We start from the raw sequence: 27,645 nt of genomic DNA, 5'->3' as shown, positions 1-27,645 counted from the left end.
GTCCAAAGCACCATTATAACCAGAAGGATGTTGGGATTATGGAAGTGCTGGACGTCTCGAATAATCGCCTGAAAGAAATTCCTCCTTCATTGCTCTCTGCTTTACGCAATAACAGTTTCTCGCTCAATATCTCCGGTAAGTTGTAAAATCTCGTCTTCTTCTTCAAATAGCTTGTCTTCCCCAAGTTAAAGTTAATTTACACAAAGAGATTATGTAAATCATTTGATGGTATAGTGGTGAAACCTGGTTTGAACAAGGTATTGATTGTGAGATCTGTGAGAGAATAATTTCCAATGATTCGCAATTCTGATCTTTAAGATTCTTTAAAATCCAAAATTAAACTTGTACTAGTCAGGGCCACCCATAATTGGTTGGTTTGCTGTGAGAAATAAGACTAAAATCTTCCACCATCACCAATCTGCATTGGCCAGTGTGGTGATGAATATGGCCAAATCCCCAACATGCCTAAGGATATATATTGGGCCTTTTTTCTGCAGTGTACTAGAAACGGCTGCATTTGTTTTTTGTTGTTATATAGCCCTAATATATATATATATATATATATATATATATATATATATATATATATATATATATATATATATATATATATATTCAATGTTATCCCAACATTTGCCGGTCACTTTGCTGTATAGAAATTAGAAGCCTAACGAAAAAATTTACTGAGTTTGAAATTAACTGTAAGCATACCCAATGAGAGAATTTTGAATTACAGATAAAACAAAATTGGAAATCATAACATTTAATTCAATAGTTGAATTGGGTGCACTGAATTCTTTAAAATTAGTTGATTATAATTAGATGAGCTCATTTGCCATCAGAAATAAATCTAGTGTAATTCCTACCGAAAATTGCCTAACCACACCATATTTTGAAAAATCTGGTCTGATTTCAAATTGTTCCTTTCATGAGAATTGGCAACATCTCTGCTTCGCGTTTTACTGGACTGGGGTTTGAGATCTGCTCATCCTCCATTGTCGTTTGTAGTGTCTGCAACCTCATCATCCTTCGGAGTTAAAGATGGGGGGTTTGGGGGAGCCTATAGATCTATATGTGTGTGTGTGTCAAGAATAAGTTAACCCAGATTGATGTTACTTCTCTGAATAATCTTTTTAGAAGCTTATATATAAATTTTGGTATTTTTAGAAAAAAAAAATATGTCTATTAAGCTCGGCTTTTAAGTTAAATTGTTAAGATCACAGGAATTTGGCAGTTTAAATCCTTCAAGTCGAGTTTAATATTCTTGAGATCTTATCTACGTTGTTGTACCACCCATGTGTCACACGATCATACATAGTAACAACATTTCTCTTTTTTGTACATATTATCCTTTGTATCTTCGCTCTTCCCTCGCACTGACAGCAGCGTGCATCAACCTGTCTGCTTTTCTTATTGTTAACTGTTAACAGAACCGGTTGCCGGTTGGACAAGAAATAGCCTGTTTTATTTTGTGAGTTGTGACCTTCTTGCCGGGACTTGGTGTGTATATATAAACTCGATGTTCTGTAATAAAGTTACTCAGTTGCTTTCATCTTGCCTTTTGAGTCACAACCTACTCTTGGCCCGTTACATAGGTGACCCCGGAAGTTAACTCACTCCTCCCGCCTCCCCCCCCCCCTCACTGGTACAATGGCGGACTCCTCGGAAGTTGGCACCACCCCATTTAAACTTTCATCGTTCGCCAGCGAAAAGCGTCTGCTTAGTTTCAGCGCGCAGAAGTCCTGGTCCGCATCAAGGGCGTCACTCGCTTAACCACCAAAGCAGATTATGTTCTCATGGCAATACCCGAGGACACCTGCCCGGAAATCTCTGACTGGCTTTGTGAACAAGGAGAAACCCCAATAGCGTATGATGCCCTCAAAACATACCTTCTGCAGCAGTACTCGCTGACGCCAGCTGCCCGTATAGCAAAGCTTTTTCAGCTCTCTCAACAACCGTTGGGGGACCAAAGGGCCTCGATCGCCCTCAGGGAAATGACCAGTATCGCTCGCCTGCAACGTGCCGCAGACGGCTCTCCTTGTGAGGTGAGCCTACTTCGTGCCCTTTGGGTATGCCGTTTACCCGAACCTGTACGCGCTGCCATACCCAATGTCGATAGTTTACCCATAAAGGATTTGATGACCAAAGCCAATGCCCTTATGGACAGCCACTTCACGACCTTCAAGACCTCCATCAACGCCTCCACTCCTGACAAAGAGGACGCCTATTCAACGTCAACCTAAGCTGACATGAATGCAGTAGGAAATACACGCCTACCCCATGATGTGCCCGAGCGGCTACAAAGCCACCCATCACCCACAACTTGCTCGCGCCCCCCAACCAACGACTTCTACAGCCACTTACTGCCGCGCATCGGCCGCAGTTTTTCTACCACCACTACAGATTTGGGGATGACGCAGAGAAATGTGGCAAGGATTGTCAGTGGCCAAAAAACGTGTAAGTAGGCCATCGCTCGTGGCGGTGGCCTCCCATATTCTAATCTTTTCTTTTTACATGATGCAGGAACGGGCGTACGGTTTTTGGTAGACACGGGTGATTGTCGTTTCCTTTTGCCAAGGGAACTCTTCAGGACACGACGTAGTCTGTCTAAGTTTGCTGACGTCCGCCTGGTAGCTGCCAACAGATCTGCGATACCCAACTACGGTTACGAGAACCTCACATTATCGTTTGGAAACGGTAAATATAATTGAAAGTTTCTCGTTGCTGTCATCACATTGCCAATCCTCGGTGCAGATTTTCTCTCTCATTTCCACCTTCTGGTCGATGTCGCCCACCGACGAATGGTCAACGCAGACTCATACTTGGCGACACCTCTTCAACCCGCCCCCTTCAACCTCGCTCCTCACATCAGCACACCCATGGATGCCAATCCCCACCTCCTTACGTAGTACCCGGAAGTTTTCCGTCCAGAACTTCGCAAAATGCTCACGGCTCCTGCCAAACACAGTAATTATCACCATATCAAGACGACGGAGCCCCCAGTCTTCGCAAAATTCAGATGTCTGGCACTGGATCGATTGGCAGGCACCAAACAGACGTTCGCCGAAATGGAAGAAATAGGGCTTTGCCAAAAGGCCTTCAGCCCATGGTCGTCACCTTTACACATCACTCCTGAAGAAAGACGGCTCCCTCTGTCCGTTGGGGATTACAGGCGCCTGAACACGCAAACAGAACCGGATCACTACCCCCTCCCAAACATCGCCGACGTGACCTACTACCTGCACAAAGCGAAGGTTTTCTCCACGCTCGACTTCTTGAAGGGGTACTATCAGGTGCCTATGAAACCAGAAGACATCCCAAAGACAGCAATCACCACTCCCTTCGGTGCATACACCTTCAATTACTCCTGTTTTGGCCTTCGTAATGCTGGGGCCACTTTTCAACGTCTCATGGATGGCATCTTAGGGGACCTCCCCTTCTGTGTATGTTACGTGGACAACATAATTGTGTTCTCTTCCTCAAAATAGGAACACCTCCGTCACCTGCGTATCGTGCTCGACCGCCTGCAACAAAATGGCCTTGTAGTCCGGTACGACAAGTGTACCTTTGGTGCCAACGAAGTGTTGTTCTTAGGGCACCGCATCACTCTTGAAGGAGTCCATTCCCTCCCTGAGAATGTAGCAGCCATTCAGAACTTTCCCCACGCCCTTGACCGTCATAGCACTGCAGGAATTCTCGGGCTTGATCAACTATTATCACTGTTTTCTGCTAGCCATTCACGTCACTCTTGCTCCCCTCTACGCCTCCCTCAAGGGAAAGCCAATAGACCTGAAGTCGGGTCCCCTTCAAGAAACGGCCTTCTGCAACACAAAGAATGCCCTATCAACCACTGCTGCTCTCACTTTCCCCATCCCACATGCCCCTCCCCTTCTCTCCACCGATGCCAGCCACGTCGCTATTGGTGCAGTATTCGTACAGCTGGTCAACGGCTCGCACCGCCCATTGGCCTTCTTCAGCAGAAAACTGTCCAAGACAGAATCATGTTATTCTACCTTCGATCGCGAATTGCTGGTGGTGCACTTGGCTGTCCGTCACTTTCGCCATTTCTTAGAAGATACGACCTTTGCCATTCGCACAGACCACATGCCTCTGGTGCACACATTCACTTGACAGTCTGACGCCTGGTACGTCAACGCCAACATCTCTCCGCCGTGGCTGAATACAATTTGACCCTTTGACACATCACTGGGAAAATGAATCCCGTTGCCGATGCCCCGTCAAGAAACACGTTGGCCCCCATTAAACTGGGATTGGATTACAACGCCTTGGCTGAAGCCCAACGACAGGATCCAGAGTATCAAGCATGTAGGACATCCTGCACATTCCTCCGTTGGGAAGACGTCCCCCTTGACGACTCCAACACCAACCCTCCTCTGTGACGTCAGTACTGGTAGACCGCGACCTTGGATTCCTGCTCCCATGCACCAACAGGTGTTTGATTTCATTCACGGCCTTTCACATCCCTCACGCCGTTCTACTGCACAGCTGCTGAAGACGAAGTTCATTTGGCATGGCATTTCTAAGGATGCTCAGGATTGGGTCCGAGCATGTACTTCTTGCCAACCTTTCAAAGTACATCGACACACAGATTCAGAGTGGGCACCTTTTCTCAACCTCTGTGTCATTTAGGCCACATTCACGTCGACGTTGTAGGCCCCCTACCCACATCACAAGGACATCGTTACCTGTTTACCGTCATCGACCGCTCCACTCGTTGGCCTGAAACCATTCCCATGGAAACTGCAACGTCCGCCTCATGTACATCTGCCTTACTCTTAGGATGGATTGCAAGATTTGTTATCCCTGAGCATATTACTTCTGGGCATCACCCTACATCAGACAACTGCCTATAACCCCGCTCCCAATGGAATGATTGAATGTTTTCATCGCACCCTCAAAGCAGCTTTGATGTCCCGTTGGTTTACTTAGCTTCCCTGGGTCCTCCTGGGACTGAAGACCACTCATAAAGACGCCCTGGACGTCTCGGCAGCTGAAATGGTGTATGGCGACCCGTTGGTCGTCCCTACCGAATTTTTTCCATCTGCAATCTCCTCCTACGATCTCCAGCGCATACGTCACGTCGTGGGAAAATTTACTTCATGCCGCCAGACTTAGAAGCCCCCAGCAATGGATCACATAGTGACAGACTTGCACTCTGCAACACACGTCTTCCTACGCAATGACACCAGCAAACCACCGCTAACGCCCCCTTACACGGGCCCCTTGACGCAATCCAAAAGCATTCCTACTAAACATTTGTGGCAAAGAACACTGGGTCTCCATTGATCGTCTAAAACTGCTTATCTCCTGCCAGATGACTCGCCTACAGTTCACCTCTCTAGATCAGGGCGCCCTTTTTAACATACACAGTATGTCATTTTTAGGGGGGAGCCATGTACCACCCGTGTGTCACACGATCGTACATATTAACGACATTTCTCTTTTTTGTATATATCATCCTTTGTATCTTCGCTCTCCCCTCGCACAGACAGCAACATGCATCAATCTGTCTGCTTTTCTTATTGTTAACTATTAACAGAACCGGTTACTGGTTGGACAAAAAATACCCTGTTGTATTTTGTGACCTTCTTGCCGGGATTGGTGTGTATATTTAAACTCGATGTTCTGTAACAAAGTTACTCAGTTGCTTTCATCTCGCCTTTTGAGTCAAAATCTACTCTAGGCCCGTCACATTGCTAACTTCAAATACTAAGTACCTCATAATAAGATACGACAAGTTTAACCCTTGAAAGCCTAAATGCTAGTCACAATAAACTGGTTGTAATTATCATTTGAGTATAGGTTTTTATGAATCGGAATATGATAGTCATCACGTGAGGTTAAAACATTTAAAATCACGAAAGAATTTGTCGATATTCAGACTTGAAAAGGCTTAGGAGTTGCACAAGTGAAATTCATATTATTTCTTGGTTATACATTGTTATAAAAGAAGCATATCAATATAGGTGAAATTCCATTTTGCAAGTAAATGTCCTTATAATAATAATAATAATAATAATAATAATAATAATAATAATAATAATAATATTAATATCATTATTAGTATTATTATTTTTAGTAGTAGTAGTAGTAGTAGTAGTAGTAGTAGTAGTAGTAGTAGTAGTAGTAGTAGTATTATCCAAGCTACAGCACTAGTTGGAAATGCAGAATGCTATAAACCAAAGGACTCCAACAGGGAAAATAGCCCATTGAGGAAAGGATATAGGAAATAAATGAACTACAAGAGAAGTAGTGAATAATTAATGTAAAATATCTTAAGATCAGTAACAATGTTAAAATAGATATCCCATATGTAAACTATGAAGAAAGACTCATGTCAGCTTGTTTAACATAAAAACATTCGCATGAAGTCTCAACTTCTGAAGAGCTATTTTATTAGGAAGACAATTGCACAATCTGGTCTTAGTTTGAATAAAACTTCTAGAATACTGCGTAGTATTGAACCATATGAAGGAGAAAGCATGAATGTTAGAATTAGAATTAACTATTTACCCAAGTTGCTTCTCTTTAGTCTGAATCTTTTATTCTTCAAATATGGATGCAAAATTAAGTATTATGAAGCATTTCATCTTTCCTCGCAGGGAATGCTTTTGGAGAAGCCAGCGAAAACTGCCTAACGTTTCACCTTTGGCATTTTCTCCAATCGCTGCCTACCGAGGTTCATGTGCCTGGGGAGGAAGAGCTTCGTTTCAGGGAGAAGATTGCCTTGTCCAAATGCCAGTGGAATTCGTGTCCTCCAGGATGCCATTGCAATAGCAAGGAGAAGATTGTCGATTGCAGCAATATTGGTGAGGAAGGATTTTGAGATGGGAAGAGCACTTGATTTCTATTATTTTTTTTCTTTTTTTTTTGGTGTTTTACAAATGTATAACTTTTGGTAAAATACTAACAACAATGTGTTTCCTTGATATCAAATTAAATATTTATTGTCTTTCTTTGATACTGAAATTGGTTTCAATACTTTACAAATGTATAACTTTTGGTAAAATGCTAACAACAATGTGTTTCCTTGATATAAAATTATTTATTTATTGTCTGTCTTTGATATTGGAATTGATTTCAATGTTTTACAAATGTATAACTCTTGGTTAAATGCCAATATTAATGTGTTTCCTCGATATCAAATTGCATATTTATTGCCTTTCTTTGCGATTAAAAGTGAGAAAGGGAAAGGTTTACACGTCCCTAAATGAAGTAAAAATCGTGAAACTGTAAAGATAATCCCTATTAAATAGTTTATATAAATAATTTTCTCTACATAACGATTTTTTAGTCAAATAAGGATAAGTTTTGATAAGTAACGACTTAATTCTAATTATCTCTAAACAAAGGGAAATGTTCAGAGATTTAATGAAATCAGTAAATAACATAGTTAACATTCTATCAAAATGACATTCAATTCTACTATTAGTTTGCTAAGACTTGTTATTCCGGTCCCTTAAATCCTAACCCCCGAATAACGGTGTCCTTTATGTTAATTTGAAACTCTTCTTTTATTTAGGTCTCAAAACTCTGCCTCAGGTGGCCCCCTCTTCGGCTGAGATTCTTCTTTTGCAAAACAACAATTTGACAACGCTCGAGGGCATCCAATCTGCCGCTTGGTGCAACCTTAAAATTCTTAACCTGGGTTACAATAATGTCTCTCGAATATGTAAGTTGCAATCATGTTTATTGCCATGAGATTCTATATATTCAGCTTATAAAGTCTTTATTACTTCCTCCAAGGAGGTTATAAAATCGAGTCAATTTATTTATTCATTTATTTATTTATTTGGCTGTGTCTGTAGACTGAATTACAGCAAAACTACACAACGGATTTTGTCGAAATTTTCAACACACATTTTAAGTCATGGACAACTCATTAAATTTTGGAGATGATCCGTATTCTAGATCCAGACTTGCATTTTTCATAATTTTAAAGATTAAGTCAAAAGAAATTGATGGATCTTGAAGAAATTTTCACCAAAGATAAATCTGAGGGCGTGGGCGACTCCATTAACTTTTGGAGATGATCCGGTTCCTGAACCAGATTCTAGACCCAGATTTGCTTTTTATTTATTTATTTGTCTGTGTGTCTGTGGACAAGATTACTCCAACTACTCGATGGATTTTGACTAAATATTCACCACAGATAGACCTTAGGTCATGGACGACTCCTTCAAAGTTTGGAGATGATCCGGAGCAGGATCCAGATTCTAGATCCAGTTTTGAGTTTTTCGCTATTTGTGTCAACGTCAGCCTTTGGCGGTCTGAAATCTCTGATTGCTCCTGTTATTATTATTATTATTATTATTATTATTATTATTATTATTATTATTATTATTATTATTATTATTATTATTATTATTTAAAACACAACCCTAGTTGGAAAAGCAGAATGATGTAATAGGGAAATAGACCAGTGAGGAAAGAAAATAAGGAAACAAATGGAATAGAGACCTCTAACCAAAGACAGTAGAAAACCATGGTATTAAGGCTATGGTATTACCCAAGTATAGAGAGCAATTGTTTGGGTTTGTAGTGCCCCCCTAGGGGAGCTGCTTACCATAGCAAAAGAGTCTCTTGTACTCTTACCAAGTAGGAAATGGCCACTGAATAATTACATCGCAACAGTTGACCCCTTGAGTGAAAAGGAATTTTTTTCGGTTATCTCACCGCTCTCAGGTGTATGAGAAAAGAGCAGTTTGTGTAAATTATAGGCCAGACTATTCAGTATATTTGGATACAAAGGAAAAATTAACCTTAACAAGAGAGGGATCCAGTGTACAACAAGCTGGCCAGTCAAAGGATCCAATAACTCTCAAACGGTTATATCTCAACATGTGGCCCCTCAATCTCCGTCTTTTTTTTTTCTCTACAGCATTTCTATCACTTGATTATATTTCTGCTATACTACAATGCCAAAAATAGGAAATTTTGGGAAAGTACATGGATCCTCCTAGGTAGTATTTTTAAACTACAGTAGGGGTCTGTAGCTGTAAGACTTGACTTAGTTTTGTAGTTGAGGACGAACAATATATCCCATTTCAAATATTTATTTCTACTTTAGAAAAATGGTCTATTCTTTATAACATGATATTTCTATATCTTTTAAATCCAAACAGTTTACGACCACAAAATTGAAGGAAACTGTAAGTGCGAGACAAAAGAAGCCTACAGTATGAGCAGGCACATTGTCTTCCTCAAAATTTGGAAGAAATTCATCTGAACAACAATACCCTCCAAAACTTCACTAAAAATGATTGCTTGCTCTTGTCACCTTTACATGAACTCGATCTTTCTGGAAATAAGGTAAACTCATTCAAAATATTTTCATATCCATTGTTCAAATTATAAACATATTTCTGACACATTTCAATATAATCCTTTAAAAATAGAAAATGAAATTGGCCAATATGTTTAGATTTTCAATATTGATTCCTAATATAAATATGTCATCTTCATTCTTCAAGTTATAAGACATATTTATAACACATTTCATTTTAATCAACTGAAAAGTAGAAAATATAATATGCCACTGCATTTAGACTTTCAATATTGATTCTTATTTCATCAAATTTTGTTAATCTAATCCCGTTAGAGATGGGAACATTGACACCAGTTTATCATGGCCCCATAGTTTATCTAGAAACTCTGAGCGTGTGTAGACTTTCAATATTAATTCTTATTCAGTCAAATTTTATCAATCTATTCCCGATACAGATGAAAACGTTGGCACTAGTTTGTCATAGCCCTCTAGATTATTATGAAACTCTGAAAGTGTTTAGACTTTCAATATTGATTCCTATTTTATCACATTTTATCAATCTATTCCCGTTACAGATAAAAACCTTGGCATCAATTTGTGATGGCCCCCTAAATTATCTTGAAACTCTGACCGTGACAGGGAATACTATAGGAAACATAAGTGTAAACGATATTTATCAGTATCCAAAGCTCAAGACATTACACATTTCGGAAGGTACTACATATAATAATAGTATACATCTATATAGAAAAAACCTCAGGTAAGTGGAAAATTGATTTTCGTTTAGATAATTTAAGGGAGAGGTTTAGTTATTCCTTCTAGTCTTTACTCTCATTTTAAAACAAGTTAGAATCTTTACAATATTTAAAAACTTTTATCAGGTGTTGGCACATGTTTGTACATGAGTGTTTTGCATGATTAAGATAAAGAGACAGTGCCATTCTAATATCTATTTTATTTCATTTTAGCATCATTGGAGGCGATCGAAAGGAAATAAGCTTGGATACTCAGTCTACTCCATTGACCAATCCAGCTATACCATTGGAGCCATCTCCCACTACTCCAGCAGAGCCTTCTGGCACTACTTCATACGAGGCTTCTCTCCCTACTCCAGCAGAGCCTTCTGGCACTACTTCATATGAGGCTTCGTCTCTATCTACTGCATCTCCCACTGGCAATAATTCATCTGACACCTCTCCCCCAGTAAAGGAAGTAAGATATTTTGGCAAGACGCTTGCTAACAATACTCAGTGATGTTTCACTTCACTTCAACATTTTTTTATACTAGTGTATGCCCCCCGTCAAAAATGGTCTAAATATTTGGATAGATATGCCCACACAGGCACAAACAGATTCAATCCTTCCGAAACCCTTCCCATTTCTTAACTACAACCCGCTAGTTCGAATATTTGGGGGAGTGTGTGGTTTCCAAGTGTACCTGTTGGGATACCCCGTCACCAGGTTATGATTACTCTCTTTCCCCCCTGAGTATGGCAGGAGAGAAATATATATATATATATATATATATATATATATATATATATATATATATATATATATATATATATATGTATATATATATACATATATATATTTATATATATACATATATATATATATATATATATATATATATATATATATATATATGTATATATATATATATATATATATATATATATATATATATACATATATATATATATATATATATATATATATATATATATATATATGCATACACATACACATACACATACACATACATACATACATACATACTTGTATTTATATATATACATATATATGTCTATATATATATATATATATATATATATATATATATATATATATATATATATATATATATATATGTATATATATAACCAGCTACATGCTCTTTATTATATAGGAGAGAGATTCTTACAATATATTATAACAATATTGAAAGATGATTTGATAAGCTAGAAAAGACAACATTATTAAAAGAAACCTTCATAGTTATTAAGGTATACTGAAGTGAAATAATATAATCTCTTAACATGATATGATAATGATTACAAAAAGTACCTGAAGATATTGTAATCATTATTTAAATAAAAAAAATACTTCGAAGCTGATAGGTTCTAGTTAGGACGCTTGAAACTTCTTGTTACTTAGCAGTTACATTACCCTTATTAGTTTTTACAACGGCGAAACTCTTCTTTTCTCCCACTGTTATCTCTACATTAAGGGGTCGATTGCCTGATGTGTTCTCTAATAGCATCAGGCATGGTTTATAATTTGGCAGAGGGTTTTATGACCACATGTCCCTACAGTCATCAACCACATGCCCTTGCAGTCATCAACAATAGTTAGTGGCAGAGGGTTGTACGATCAAATGCCATTGCAGTCACCAACCACAGTTATTGGCAGCGAATCTAACCTTTTGACTATGTGGTCAAAGTGCAGGCAGCAGTTTTCACAGTCAGTGGTAGTGTGCCTAGCCTTTTGCTATAGAGGAAGACTAAGAGGCAACAACTATCCATTTAGTTGCTTTCTACGACACGCAGGACATACGATGGTAGTATTCTTACACCCCTACAACACCTATACTTATTTTGTAATCCGTATGAAAGACCTTCGACTAAAAGGCTTTGAGGGAAAGTATACCAATCAGAACCTTCGAGGTGTTGTGGGATACTGTGGTGGGATTGTTCTTCTTATCCTGACAAAGCGAATCAAAGAATTTGTTCAGAAATGAACTGAGGCTAATGTCAGTGACTAATGACATGTGTCTACATTAGAGCCACCTCTTTTCAATAGGGAAATGGTTATAAAAAATGAGGTATAATATATATATATATATATATATATATATATATATTACTCAAGTTTTCCTTCAGGTGCGTTGGTCCCCCTATCGCAACTCAAACAATATATTTGACAGATTTTATACTTTTCGTGCCCAAAGACTATTGGCACTGAGTATCCTGCAAACATTGGTACATTGGATGATAAAGCAAAGCAATGTTATTTAAATGTAAAAGCTTCAGATTTAAACTAACTAGAAATCTTAAATTTCCCTTATGAGTTACCATTATACAGGGTACTGGAGGCTAACTTTAACCAAAAAAATTTTACCCCATTGATAGTATGCATTGTGACATCATGCATAAGATTTCCATAAGATGGTCGTGAGGTTTTATTTTACTAAGCCTCATATGAGAAATATTGCTTATAGATATGCAAGTTTTTTTCTACTTTTCAGGTATCTGACGAATTAATCATGACAGCTGTGACATTAGTGATCCTCATCATCCTTGTTTTATTGGCTTGTTACATCATTTACCGGAGAAATTCATCTACTTGCATTAAACGAAAGTTTGAACCCCAGAAAACCATTGCTAAACGGGTAAGATGTGATTTATATATACTATTTTTGTGATTAGAGTGCTTTGTGGTTTCCAAGGACTCTCCTGTTAAAGACTGGAACAATGAGCCTTTAATAGGAAAGTCTTACTATTTTTGGGGTTAGATGCTGTGTGGTCTCTAAGGGCTCTCCTGTTAAAGACTGGAACAATGAGCCTTTAATAGGAAAGTCTTACACTTTTTGAGGTTAGAGGTCTGTGTGGTCTCCAAGGACTTTCCTGTTGAAGGGTAGAACAGGAAGACTTCAACAGGAAAATCTTACTTTTTTTGCCGTCATAGAGCTGTGTGGTCTCAAAGGACTTTCCAGTGAAAGACTAGAACGGGGAGACTTCAACATGAAAGTCTTACTATTTTGGGGATTAGAGTGCTGTGTGGTCTCCAAGGAATTTCCTGTTAAAGGCTCCCTGTTTTAGCCTTTAAAAGGAAAGTCCTTGGATACCACATCTGATTTTAAAAAATAAATATACAGATAGGTAAAACTAATAAATACACACACACACACACACACACACACACACATATATATATATATATGTATATATGTGTGTGTGTGTGTACTGTATATATACGTACTATATGTAAAATCTATTAATACATGAAAGATGAGATAGTGCCTGGAAATATTTAAAGGTTCATTGGATATATAACAATGATATGTTCTTCCTTTTCGTGGTTAGTGTAAACCATTTGCAATCTACTAAACTTTGCAGAGGAAGTACGACTGTTTCGTCGTATGCTCGTCTGAAGACTTCACTCGAGTCCGAGAGATGATAATCGTTCCCCTTTCTCAACGTGGATACTCGATTGCTTGGCATGAAAATGCTTTCGTACCGGGAGATTGGATTATGCGTGAGTTTCCCTGAAGTCTTCTTTTTCTTCTTCTTTGTCTGCATCTTTTCCCACTTCTATGTGGGGTCGATGTTTTTGGCCAGCGTTCTCCATCTACCTCTGTCCCACAATTCATCACCGGTTAATCCCTTTGATTGAAGGTCATCCTTGATACAGTCCATCCACCTTCGCTTTGGTCTCCCTGTCCTTCTCGTTCCCTGTACCTCCATTTCCATCACTCTCCTCCCAATATACTGTTCATCTCTTCTCATGACATGACCATTCCACCTCAGTCTACTTTCTTGAATTTTATCTGATAATTCTCTAACTCCTGTGGTACCCCTAATTACCTCATTCCGTATATTATCTCTTATTGTCACCCCACACATCCATCTTAATATTCTCATCTCTGCCACATCCAATTTCTTCTCTTCTGTCTTCTTCATTGCCCAGGTCTCCGCTCCATACATCATCGCCGGTCTCACAACTGTCCTGTGTACTTTAACCTACAACTTAACCCCTATTTTCCTGTCACATAGTACTCCACGCACTTTTTTCCAATTCATCCATCCTGCTTGTATTCCCTGAAGTGCCAGATATGATTATCGTTGGTAGAAATTGTCATCTTAAATTGTTATATATAGAGGAAAAGGATGAAGTTGCACTCGTCTTCATAACATTAACAACGTAATCTTTTCTTATACATTGAACAAATGGATGAAGTTGCACTCGTCTTCATAACATTGACAGAGTAATCTTTTCTTATACATATAACAAATGGATGAAGTTGCACTCGTCTTCATAACATTGACAAAGTAATCTTTTCTTAATAACTCTCTTTCAAGTTATTTAATCCCCTTAACTAAAATAGCTTTACCGTACTCTAAAGATATATCTTATGGCAGATATTTATTGCTAATGATCATTTACTCCTGATATACCTTTTGTTTAATATCTTATTCTTTCTGTGTACCATTCCAGATAAGAAAAAATTCTAAGATATCAACGTTGAAACTTCTTTGGTAAAACTGAAATCAGAAGAATTTTGGGAATAAATAATTTGGAGTTAAAATTCAAATATCTAAGGAGGGTTATTTTACAATTTGCACTTTTCAATTGATTTGAAAACCAGTTTTCTATAAAAGTAATACCTCTCTTGCTCAATCTCTTAGTAGTAGATGGTTGGGAAGTAATATTTTTCTTTAATATTTTCTTATTATATCAAGGCTTTCAGTTCCCTAAAAATATAGCATGACTTATGTGACAAAATTATACACTGTCAACACACAGACAACGTCGAAAGAGCTGTTCAGAATTCCTCGCGAATGGTGATTTTTGGAACCCAGAACCTGGTTAGCAGCAGGTATGTATTTGATAATAATACTTGACTAATTATAGATGAACATTCATCTGTATATTTTAATTCGTTTACAAAATGAATGGTATATTTAGTTATATTTATCCATCCATGTAAATATCGACCACTAATGAGACTTTATATCGAATTAAAATCTTGAATATATGTATCTACTGGAGACTATTTTGTGATTAATGTTTCAGGTTGAGCAAGGGGTAATGATTTGAACCCAAGCCTAAATCGAAAAAAATGCCAGGAGTGGATTCAACCAATTTTTCCTTACACTGAATTTTCTGGCTTATTATTTATAGATTCTCCTCTATTCTCATACACCTGACTACTGCACTGTGGTTTTTTAGTGGCTACTTTCCTTGTGGTAAGGGTAGAAGAGCCTCTGTAGCTATGGTAAGCAGCTTTTCTAGGCAAAGAACATTCCAAAATCAAACCACTGCTCTCTGATGTTATGGTTTATATAGGAAATATTTATTTCAATGTTTTTGCTGTTTTTAAGATATTTTATTTTTCCATGTTTCCTTTCCTCACTGGGCTATTTTCCCTGTTGGAGCCCTGGGCTTATAGCATTCTGCTTTTCCAACTAGGGTTGTAGCTTAGCATTTGATAATAATAATAATAATAATATTAGCCTCTGTACCATGGTCTTCCACTGTCTTGGGGTAGAGTTCTATTGCTTGAGGGTACACTCGGGCACACTATTTTATATACATTTTCTTCCTCTTGTTATTTTAAAGTTTATCATATAAAGGCACACAGATATATAGATAAATAAAGAGAGAATTATTCAATCTTACGAGACTTCCATCTTAGGTTAAAAGAAAAGTTGCATGAATGGGTCCGAGGTCATTAAGTTCTTCAGAGTAATTTTATCCCTTCCTTCCAAAAGGTGGGGCCTGCACGAAATTCGAAGAGGCCGCCACGAAGAATTTGTTAACCCAGATTTCAAGGTCAGTCAGTGATTTATCTTATCTTACCCTAAAATGGAAATAAGGAAATGATTATGGTCTGAATTAATTTGCAGACTTGAATCATTCATTTATTATTTTTTTCTTAGGTTTTGGCCTTGGTAGATGAGACGCTGCCAAAAACACTCAACCGGGATCTTTATGATATCGTTTGTCTTCGAACACATATAAAGCTGACAGATCCGTAAGTTTATGATTAACTGGTGACAATAATATTACACATATAGGGATTATGAAGTAGACTTACAAACCCGCAGAAAATTATACAATTTTATAAAATTTTACACACACACACACACTTCCCCCAAGGCACTAAGATTACCAAATAATTCTTCTTCACCCAAGGGGTTACTGTACTATAATTTTTCATTGGCCATTTTCCTCTTGTTAAGGGTAGAATAGACTCTCTAGCTATGGTATGCAGCTCTTCTAGGAGACGTAAACTCCAAATCAAACCATTGTTCTCTAGTCTTGGGTAGTGCCATAGACTTTGTACCATATATATAAGTTATAAGTTATTATATATACATATTTGCTTATTTAAACATGTAAACATAGACATAGATATGTGTGCATGTCATATAATAATAATAATAATAATAATAATAATAATAATAATAATAATAATAACAATAATAATCTAAATAAAAATGATAATCTTTATAATAATAATAATAATATTAATAATAATAATAATAATAATTCACACATACATACATACATACATACATACATATACCAAGGCACTTCCCCCAACTTTGGGGGGTAGCCGACATCAAACAAATGAAACAAAAAAAGGGACCTCTCCTGTCTACGTTCCTCCCAGCCTGACAAGGGACTCAACCGAGTTCGGCTGGTACTGCCAGGTGCCACAGCCCACCCTCCCCCGCTATCCACCACAGATGAAGCTTCACAATGCTGAATCCCTTACTGCTGCTACCCCCGCGGTCATCCAAGGCTCCTAAGGAAGCAGCAGGGCCTACCGGAACTGCGTCACAATCGCTCGCCATTCATTCCTATATCTTTCACGCTCTCTTGCCTCTATCACATCTATCCTCCTATCACCCAGAGCATTCTTCACTCCATCCATCCACCCAAACCTTGGCCTTCCTCTTGTACTTCTCCCATCAACTCTTGCATTCATCACCTTCTTTAGCAGACAGCCACTTTCCATTTTCTCAACATGGCCAAACCACCTCAACACATTCATATCCACTCTAGCTGCTAACTCATTTCTTACGCCCGTTCTCACCCTCACTACTTCGTTCCTAACCCTATCTACTCGAGATACACCAGCCATACTCATTAGACACTTCATCTCAAACACATTCAATTTCTGTCTCTCCGTCACTTTCATTCCCCACAACTCCGATCCATACATCACAGTTGGTACAATCACTTTCTCATATAGAACTCTCTCTACATTCATGCCCAACCCTCTATTTTTTACTACTGCCTCAACTGCCCCCAACACATTGCATCCTTCATTCACTCTGACGTACATCTGCTTCCACTCCACCATTTGCTGCAACAACAGACCCCAAGTACTTAAACTGATCCACCTCCTTAAGTAACTCCATTCAACATGACATTCAACCTTGCACCACCTTCCCTTCTCGTACATTTCATAATCTTACTCTTACCCAAAACAGCTCTCAATTTCCTTCTCTCACACACCCTTCCAAATTCTGTCACTAATCGGCCAAGCTTCTCTTCCGCGTCTGCAACCAGTACAGTATCATTCGCAAACAACAACTGATGTACCTCCCATTCATGGTCATTCTCGTCCACCAGTTTCAATCCTCGTCCAAGCACTTGAGCATTCACCTCTCTCACCACTCCATCAACATACAAGTTAAACAACCATGGCGACATCACACATCCCTGTCTCAGCCCCACTCTCACCGGAAACCAATCGCTCACTTCATTTCCTATCAGAATACATGCTTTACTACCTTTGTAGAAACTTTTCACTGCTTGCAACAACCTTCCACCAACTCCATATAACCTCATTACATTCCACATTGCTTCCCTATCAACTCTATCATACGCTTTCTCCAGATCCATAAACGCAACATACACCTCCTTACCTTTTGCTAAATATTTCTCGCATATCAATACTACTACTACTACTACTGATAATAATAATAATATTAATAATAATAATAATAATAATAATAATAATAATAATAATGATGATTACGACAAAAACAACAACAGAAACAATAACAACAACAACAACAACAATAAAAATAAAAAAAATTATAATGATACTACTACTACTACTACTACTACTACTACTACTACTAATAATAATAATAATAATAATAATAGAAAATAACACTAATGATAGCAACAACAACAACAACAATAATAATAATAATAATAATAATAATAATAATAATAATAATAATAATAATACTGTAAAAATTCCAAATATTTCGAAACAGCTGCAATAATCTTTTGTATGGATAAAGAATATACTTAATTCATATTACTTTCAGCTAAGCTTTTTCTTTCATTACAGGGATTATATCGAACAGGTCTGTCGATTCTTACCTCCTCAAGAACTACCTGAGAATAGTGACCTTCAACCTGATTGTTTGCAAGAGTCCTTGAATGACATCAATGAACTCTTGGAGAGATACGAAGAAATACGGCGGAAGGAGAGTAAGAACTTCTCTCTCTCTCTCTCTCTCTCTCTCTCTCTCTCTCTCTCTCTCTCTCTCTCTCTCTCTCTCTCTCTCTGATAATACATATAAACCTACTTGTATTTATAAATTTATCTCAAATATTAAAAGCCTGAACAAACACTAAACTAATTCTCTCTCTCTCTCTATCTCTCTCTCTCTCTCTCTCTCTCTCTCTCTCTCTCTCTCTCTCTCTCTCTCTCAATGACAGATGAATATAAGCCCATTTATAAATTTCTCTCAAATATTAAAAGCCTTAACTTACACTAAACCCATATCTCTCTCTCTCTCTCTCTCTCTCTCTCTCTCTCTCTCTCTCTCTCTCTCTCTCTCTCTCTCTCTCTCTTAATGGCAGATAAATATATGCTCATTATAAATTTCTCTCAAATATTAAAAGCCTTAAATCACACTAAACGCTTCTCTCTCTCTCTCTCTCTCTCTCTCTCTCTCTCTCTCTCTCTCTCTCTCTCTCTCTCTCTCTCTTCCAAAATGGAAATATTTCGATACAAGGAGAGTGATTCGTTGTTATCTTACCTTAATGATATAAGTGGACTGTATTTCTCTAGTTGAATATTCGTTTAATCTTTATTTATAATTAACGATATCGGCGTCAATGACTTTCGATGTCAGGATGCCAGAGAACTTCAAATCCTTCATTCATTCATTCATTCAATCATTCATTCCAGGACTGACCTCGGCACCGCGACTGGGAGAGCTCTTCCATACTTATCGCGAACAGGGCAAAGTTTCCATTAGAGTTGATGTTGGAACTGCTTTCTCATCGCACGGTAGGTCTTATGAACAGGTCTTCCGGCATTGAAACTCCTGTGATAGCATTGAAAAGGCTTAAAACTTAATATAATCCGATAATCTGACCTGTTATTTCTTATTACAAGGTCATTCTACATCAATTTAGATTTATATCACAAGCTACATTTACTATGCCCTGAGATTTTCTTATTACAAGCTCACTCTACAGCAATTAATATTACCAGAGATTTCGTATTAAAATTTAACTCTACAACAATGAATATGACCTGAATTTTATTATCACACTATTAATATGACTGGAGATTTTTTATTACAATCTCTCTCTACAACAATTAATATGACCAGAGGTTTCCCATTACAAGCTCATTTTGCAGCAATTAACATGAGTGGAGATTTTTTTTATTACAAACTCCCTCTGCAACAATTAATATGACCAGAAGATTTCCATTAGAAGCTCACTCTCCCATAATTAATATGACCTGATATTTCATATTACAAGCTCACTCTGCAACAATTAATGTGACCAGAGGTTTAGTATTACAAGCTCCCTTTGCAACAATTAATGTGACTAGAAGTTTCGTATTACAAGCTCACTCTCCAACAATTAATATGACCAGAGATTTCATATTACGAGCTCTCTCTGCAACAATCAATGTGACAAGAAGTTTCGTATCACAAGCTTACTCTCCAACAATTAATATGACCAGAGATTTCATATTACGAGCTCCTTTTGCAACAATTAATATGACCAGAAGATTTCCATTAGAAGCTCACTTTCCCACAATTAATATGACCTGAGATTTCATATTACAAGCTCCCCTTGCAACAATTGATGTGACCAGAGATTTCGTATTACAAGCTCACTCTCCAACAATTATTATGACCTGAGATTTCATATTACAAGCTGCCCTTGCAACAATTAATGTGACCAGAGGTTTCGTAGTACAAGCTCACTGAATAACAGTGAATATAACCTGAAATTTCTTATGACAAGCTCCCTCTGCAACAATGTAGCTCACGTACTACAGCATCATCCCTAACCAACGTTAAAACTCCAATAAATCAATTCTAAGAGAATGTTATTCATGTAAACAAAAGATTGTATGATGCTGATTTGAATTATATCTCGCTCTTTAGAATGTTTAATGAATATTAATTACATTTTAATGTTTATCTTTTTAGTGTGTGATGATACGGCTACTTGTCCTTCCTGCCAGAAAGAACAATCTGCTTTAATTCAGAGGTAAGTTAACCCTTTTAGATTCACTGTTTAACCAAACATGAGTGTTGAATACATATTGACGCAAATTTCATCTAGAAAATTTCTATAAAGGAAAAAGAACATTTTAGAGAGTAGTTTTGATGAACTGAAAACTGGGCTTTGATCCTGATATATTTAAATGCCTTGTTAAATATTACCTATTTTTTTTTTTTTTTTTTTTTTTTTGCTAAATATTGGCATAAATATTCTGTATTGGTTATAATAGCATTATGTTCTTCATCTCTCATCGGAGACATATTACTCATATTTTTCCTTTAACACCATACCTTTATTCTAATTTACTACTTCTCTTACTTATGCTTTTGTTTTTATTACATAATTGCCCCCACCAACGAAGTTGGAAGGAGGTTATGTTTACGCCCCTGTTTGTGTGTGATTGTTTGTGAACAGCTTCCTGGCTGCAATTTTAATCGTAGAGTAACGACACTTGCAGGGATTACCTGTTATGTAAAAAGCTTGAAATTAATAAATTTTGCAAGATGAAGGTCAAAGGTCAAGGTCACAATCAAGCAAAATGTCCAATTCCCGTAACCAGCTATAAGTTTGGACATCGTTTTCACAAAGATTTCAAACTTGGCTCATGTTTTAGCGTATGGACATCCACGCCATTTAATACATGTTAAGGTCAATGGTCAAGGTCAAGGTTGAGAAAAGGGTCAAGAAATAAGTTGTCTCAGCAGGGTCTGCTCTCTACCAAGTGTCCCTCTAGTTATAGTTGTGTATTCAATTTTTTTTTTTATGTATGGTGATATTCATGTTTGTAACAATTGACACGTGTTTCTTTTCTCTCTCTCTCTCTCTCTCTCTCTCTCTCTCTCTCTCTCTCTCTCTCTCTCTCTCTCTCTCTCTCTCTAAGCATTTCGATCATTGCTCTAATTTTTTTATGTCTTCACTCAGTGGTTGTTAATTCATCAAACTTATTCATTTTAAAATCTATTTATCTTCACTAAGTAGTTGCTAACTCATCAAACATATTCATTTTAAAATCTACTCATCTTCACTCAGTGGATGCTAATTCATTAACCGTATTAATTTTAAATTCTACTGATCTTCACTAAGTGGTTGCTAATTCGTCATACTTATTCATTTTAAGATCTACTTATCTTCACTCAGTGGTTGCTAATTCATCAAACTTATTCATTTTAAAAGCTACCTATCTTCACTCAGTGGTTGCTAATTCATCAAACTTATTCATTTTAAAAGCTACTTATCTTCACTCAGTGGTTGCTAATTCATCAAACTTTTTCATTTCAAAATCTACTTATCTTCACTCAGTGGTTGCTAATTCATCAAACCTATTCATTTTAAATTCTACTGATCTTCACACAGTGGTTGCTAATTCATCAATCTTATTCATTTTAAAATCTACTTATCTTCACTTAGTGGTTGCTAATTCATCAAACTTTTTCATTTCAAAATCTACTTATCTTCACTCAGTGGTTGCTAATTCATCAATCTTATTCATTTTAAATTCTACTGATCTTCACACAGTGGTTGCTAATTCATCAATCTTATTCTTTTTAAAATCTACTTATCTTCACTCAGTGGTTGCTAATTCATCAAAACTTTTTCATTTTAAATTCTACTGATCTTCACACAGTGGTTGCTAATTCATCAAACTTATTCATTTTAAATTCTACTTATCTTCACACAGTGGTTGCTAATTCATCAATCTTATTCATTTTAAATTCTACTGATCTTCACACAGTGGTTGCTAATTCATCAATCATATTCATCTTAAATTCTACTGATCTTCACACAGTGGTTGCTAATTCATCAAAACTTTTTCATTTTAAATTCTACTTATCTTCACACAGTGGTTGCTAATTCATCAAACTTATTCATTTTAAATTCTACTGATCTTCACAAAGTGGTTGCTAATTCATCAATCTTATTCATTTTAAATTCTACTGATCTTCACACAGTGGTTGCTAATTCATCAATCTTATTCTTTTTAAAATCTACATATCTTCACTCAGTGGTTGCTAATTCATCAAAACTTTTTCATTTTAAATTCTACTGATCTTCACACAGTGGTTGCTAATTCATCAAACTTATTCATTTTAAATTCTACTTATCTTCACACAGTGGTTACTAATACATCAAACTTATTCATTTTAAATTCTACTGATCTTCACACAGTGGTTGCTAATTCATCAATCATATTCATTTTAAATTCTAGTTATCTTCACTTAGTGGTTGCTAATTCATCAAACTTATTCATTTCAAAATCTACTTATCTTCAATCAATTGTTGCTAATTCATCAAACTTATTCATTTTAAAAGCTACCTATCTTCACTCAGTGGTTGCTAATTCATCAAACTTATTCCTTTTAAAACCTACTTTATCTTTACTCAGTGGTTGCTAATTCATTAAACTTATGCATTATAAAATCTATTCATCTTCAATCTTCACTCAGTGGTTACTAATTCATCAAACTTATTCATTTTAAAATCTACTTATCTTCATTCAGTGGTTGCTAATTCATCAAACCCATTCATTTTAAAATCTACTTATCTTCACTCAGTGGTTGCTAATTCATTGAACTTATTCATTTTAAATTCTACTGATCTTCGCTCAGTGGTTGCTAATTCATCAAACTTATTCATTTTAAATTCTACTGATCTTCGCTCAGTGGTTGCTAATTCATCAAACTTATTCATTTTAAAATCTATTTGATTTTTTTCATTGCTAGATCTGTAAGGTTATCAGTAATTTATTACTTACAAAATGTATTTTTATCCAAAATTCTATTTGATAGAATTTTCGAAGAAATTTTATTTGGAATTTGTCAATTCTTACTTTATGTAGTTTCTATCCTTTTTAAAATATTTGATCATTTATCAAGGCTACCAATATTTGAGTTGGAAATTCGTTGGTCCAAAATCTAATTTCAATGAATTATGCAATACACTGCTCTATTGTCATTTTCTTAAGTATTATAGGATTAAATGTTTGCCTTTCGTATAAGGAATACTTTGCTTTTACTCACAAAATATTTTGCAATTACTCGGGATATATTTTGATTTTACTCTTGAAGGTCTGGTTGACCAAACCTTGGCTTCTGTGGATCAATCAAGTCTCTGTCTTCTTAAGGCATTTGGCTTCAAGCTGAAATTTTTCGTTCGACCACTGGTCTGGCTGCCTTGGTTAACTGTCTCTTCCAGGGTCTGGCCTATTGGAGTTCAGCCAGACAGATTTGAATTACTTGGCTGAACTGAAAAACTTTCGCCAAGAAAATATCTGTGAAACTCGGGTTACTTGCTCTCTAAAGATGCCAACTGCAAGTTGTACACTGAGATTTCTCTCTCACAGTTGTTTTTATCAGCAGCAAAGCATCATACAAGCCAATCACCTTCTTGATCTTCCGCTATTAAGCCAAGCATAATTTCTATTAAATCTAAATAGAGCCTCCAGAATCCAGTCAACTGTTCTCTGCTGTATTTCATTTCATCCCAATAGATACTGAAAAAATGAGAAAATTTTCAACATATTATCCAGGTACAAAACATGTTAGATGCACATGAATTTCCACACAATCATCAATTGATCTCAGACCTATATTGATATTTTGTTGTTCTTATCTGTGTTTGATCTCTACCAACCATTCTAAGAATCCTGACCAAGCAAACCTCATGAAAGATTCGTAGATCAGCTTGTCTTCAAGGACCTATGCTGTTAGGATGCCAGATAATATCTAATGATCTATCGATTGTAAACCAGCTTCTGAAGTCTTACTCCTATGTTGCATTGTTTACCATCTAATACTATATAAATCAATCCTTATGATCTTATTCCTGCCTCGACAGCTAAATCCCGTAGCCTAGTTTCACAAGATAACTTGCCAATAATTGAGAGCAGGTTAGATATAACATGAAATTTTCCATCATTAGGATAGTTTCAATACTCGATGGAAATTTTCACACTACTTCTGTTGGCTTACCATGATCTGCAGCAGCAGCAATATATATAAGGGATAGTTTCTTCAATCAATAGTGCCTAAGAATGAATTTCATTGGCAGCAGAGATCTCTGTTGGTGGGGCATTTATGTTAGGCATATGGCCAATTTTGTCCACCGTGAATGTGGTTTGCATCCCTTGCCTAGGTGTTGAATCTAGTCCAGGAACTAATTCTTTGATCTGATGAGTCATGAAGGCAAGCTAGTATACAAAGGATATTGTGTAAACAAAACTGCTAACAACATCCTCATATAATACACAAGTAGTTTATGCAACCATTTGAGGAGGATAGTTTCTCCTCGTTGAAAGACAAGAGAGGAGATTTCAAATTAGCCTGTATGCTATGCCATTTATATTCCCTGTTTGTGACTGGTATTGGGGCTGGTGTACAAAATGAAGCTTCAGGGAGCAGGATAATCCCATTCACATGATTTGTTGGCCCTGCACCACTCCGCGTTTTCTATTGGCCATGAAAGTCTGTTACTCTGATTGGATTCTAATCTCTGCTGGCCTCCAAGGAGCAACTTTAAAAACTCTGCAAGACAAACTGTTGGATTGATATGTTTCGCAATTATTGGGTGGCCAGTTTTGTTCTTTCAAGTCATTCATAATTCTATCCATAAGTATATCATCTATTTGCATTGTCAGCTGTTTTTTTTCCAGACTGAAAAGCATTTTTATCCATCCCTGTGGTTTCATATTCTGTAATCTCACCTCAGTACATGGGACACAGACCAAAGGACAGATTTACTTAACTTCTTTTATATCCTTTTATACTTTCATATCCTTTTAAGAACAAATGGGTCTAAGCAATAAGATTTACAAGAAATTAGATTCTGATGGAAGTCAGCAAAAATATCATTATCCAAGGTTCCATTGCCAGTCCCTCTGGCCAAAATTCCGGAATCTAGTCCAATCCATTGTTGGAGAGGGACACTTCTTTATTTTCCCGTTTGAATCAGGTAATATTTGGAAGTATAAAGAAGTCACGAGTGAATTTGGAACAAAACTTTCACTTCTGTATATGTAAACCATTTTTATCACGTCTTTATTTACAATCACTGGTTTGTCATAGTTTTTCTATTTTTTTTTTCTAAATGATGCAAAGGATGATTTGACGAAAACGTATCTGCTCATGGTGTTTTTGCAGGATGATTTTTTTTTTTTTTTATATTTTTCCAGAAAATTTCAGAAATTTATCTTTTCAAATTGATAAATGGATATGGTATTCTTTATTTTTTCACAAAAGTAAGATAGATTACGTAAGTTCCTCCTTTTTCATCATTATCATAATATCATGAATGTTTTAAATTACTGAAAATGAGTATTTTTATAATATTTTTATTTACAACACTTCTTCAGATTCAAAGGCGGTCATCTTTCATCATCGGCACTAGACCTCCCGAGGACCAGTACTCGTCAGGAGTATACAATAGATGGTGAATCTTGTGAGTATCTATAATTGTTTGCAGATCTCTTTTATTCGTTTTCCCTCATGAAAAATCAATAAAGGAAACTAAATCGAGTATAAAACTTATGGATGTTAGATTAATATATTGTTTTAGATCGATCTACTGATAGACTATAGTCAATTTTTTTAATGAGGCGCATTTGCACTGACTCGCAGCGGTGCCCTTTTAGCTCGAAAAAGTTTCCTGGTCGCTGATTGGTTAGAATTATCTTGTCCAACCAATCAGCGACCAGGAAACTTCACCGAGCTAAAAGGGCACCGCTGCAAGTCGGTGCAAATCTGCCTCGCTAAAAAAATTTACTATAGATAGATACACGGTAGTAAAATAAGGTTTTTCTTTTGAAACCACATATTTCCAGAAATCAAACCTTTTTTTCTAAATTCACTCCCAAAATATTCTTTATCTCTACCCAATAAAACTATAAAAATCCATTTCTTTTCCTTTCACCTACCTTTACATTAAAATTTCTTAGCACAGCCATTCTTTCAGATTCTCCAAAACCAGTCAGGCAGAGATGCAGACTTTTCAAAAAGATTATCTTTCACTCTTAATTTTTTTGCCACAGTTTATTAAAGGCATATCTATGGGCTTCCTAAGCGTCTTATCCTTTTTTTCACAAGGACAGCGAGGTTGCTGAGAGTATCGTGCTCAAAATCCCAACTTGCGTTTGAATCAAAAACATTTCCAGTAGACTACCATAACCCATTCAATCCTAAGCCTAACGCAAATGTGCTCTTTGACCTACCAACAGTCTTCCTGACACTACATGGGGTAACCCTTCCCTATCTCTAGACCTCTCAGTTGTCCCTAGCACAATCAGTTATTGCCATTCCTACTCTTCAAGTGTCAAATCATCCACCTCTCTCCTTTTGAATAAATTAGCTATTAAACATTTCTTGCCTGCATTCAAAACCCTAACACTGGTTATTTTTTTATTTTTTCTTCACTGGCTATGTTGTGTAGGCATAATGCCGCCTTTAAGGCTGCAAACCTTATAACCCTGATTATTTAGATACACTCTCCACACAGAGGGGCGAGGATGCAGTGTTATATTAAATTTTGCCGTACCCTTTTGGTGAAATATTTTATTTCCTTCGGCCACTGAAGAGCTCATCAGGCCATTCACTGTCATGAGGGACACTATATCTTCACTACAAACCATTACCACTTCTTAGGGCATCAGTGTTCAGGTCGTACCATTTAATACCACCCTACTCAATAAACTAAAATAAGTAGAGGCTCATCCGTCACTAAGATGGATGCAATTTCCTCTAATGGGTCCACAGACCCAATGCTGAACAAGGCAGGAGATGGATGTCACCACTGATATGGCCACAATTAATATCACTTATGCTGACGACTCTTTCATCCTCACCCCTTGATGAATTAATAACAAGGCAGGATATGGATGTCACCACTGATATGGCCACAATTAATATAATTTATGCTTACGACTCTTCCATCCTCACCCCTTGATGAATTAATAACAAAGCAGGAGATGGATGTCACCACTGATAAAGCTGCAATTAATATCACTTATGCTGACGGCTCTTCCATCCTCAACCCTTGATGAATTGATAACAATTTGTACTGATTTTATGATA

General features: G+C 36.8%; 1 protein-coding gene across 1 annotated transcript in view; it reads left to right on the top strand.

Annotated features, from left to right (window-relative positions):
- LOC137655848 (toll-like receptor 2) overlaps positions 1-27,645 on the top strand; it is a 44,775-nt gene that overhangs the window by 15,769 nt on the left and 1,361 nt on the right. Inside the window, 16 exon segments of the mRNA XM_068390066.1 lie at positions 2-135; positions 6,624-6,830; positions 7,544-7,693; positions 9,147-9,197; positions 9,200-9,333; positions 9,865-10,049; positions 10,258-10,501; positions 12,540-12,683; positions 13,411-13,549; positions 14,819-14,891; positions 15,787-15,847; positions 15,955-16,049; positions 18,393-18,535; positions 19,242-19,343; positions 20,509-20,569; positions 25,932-26,017. Of these exon segments, the coding sequence (XP_068246167.1) occupies positions 2-135; positions 6,624-6,830; positions 7,544-7,693; positions 9,147-9,197; positions 9,200-9,333; positions 9,865-10,049; positions 10,258-10,501; positions 12,540-12,683; positions 13,411-13,549; positions 14,819-14,891; positions 15,787-15,847; positions 15,955-16,049; positions 18,393-18,535; positions 19,242-19,343; positions 20,509-20,569; positions 25,932-26,017 (2,009 nt within the window).

This window comes from Palaemon carinicauda, chromosome 1 (genome assembly GCF_036898095.1).
Source record: "Palaemon carinicauda isolate YSFRI2023 chromosome 1, ASM3689809v2, whole genome shotgun sequence".
Taxonomy (NCBI): domain Eukaryota; kingdom Metazoa; phylum Arthropoda; class Malacostraca; order Decapoda; family Palaemonidae; genus Palaemon; species Palaemon carinicauda.
Note: the sequence above shows the minus strand (reverse complement) of the source record. Positions and strands in the feature narration are given on the sequence as shown.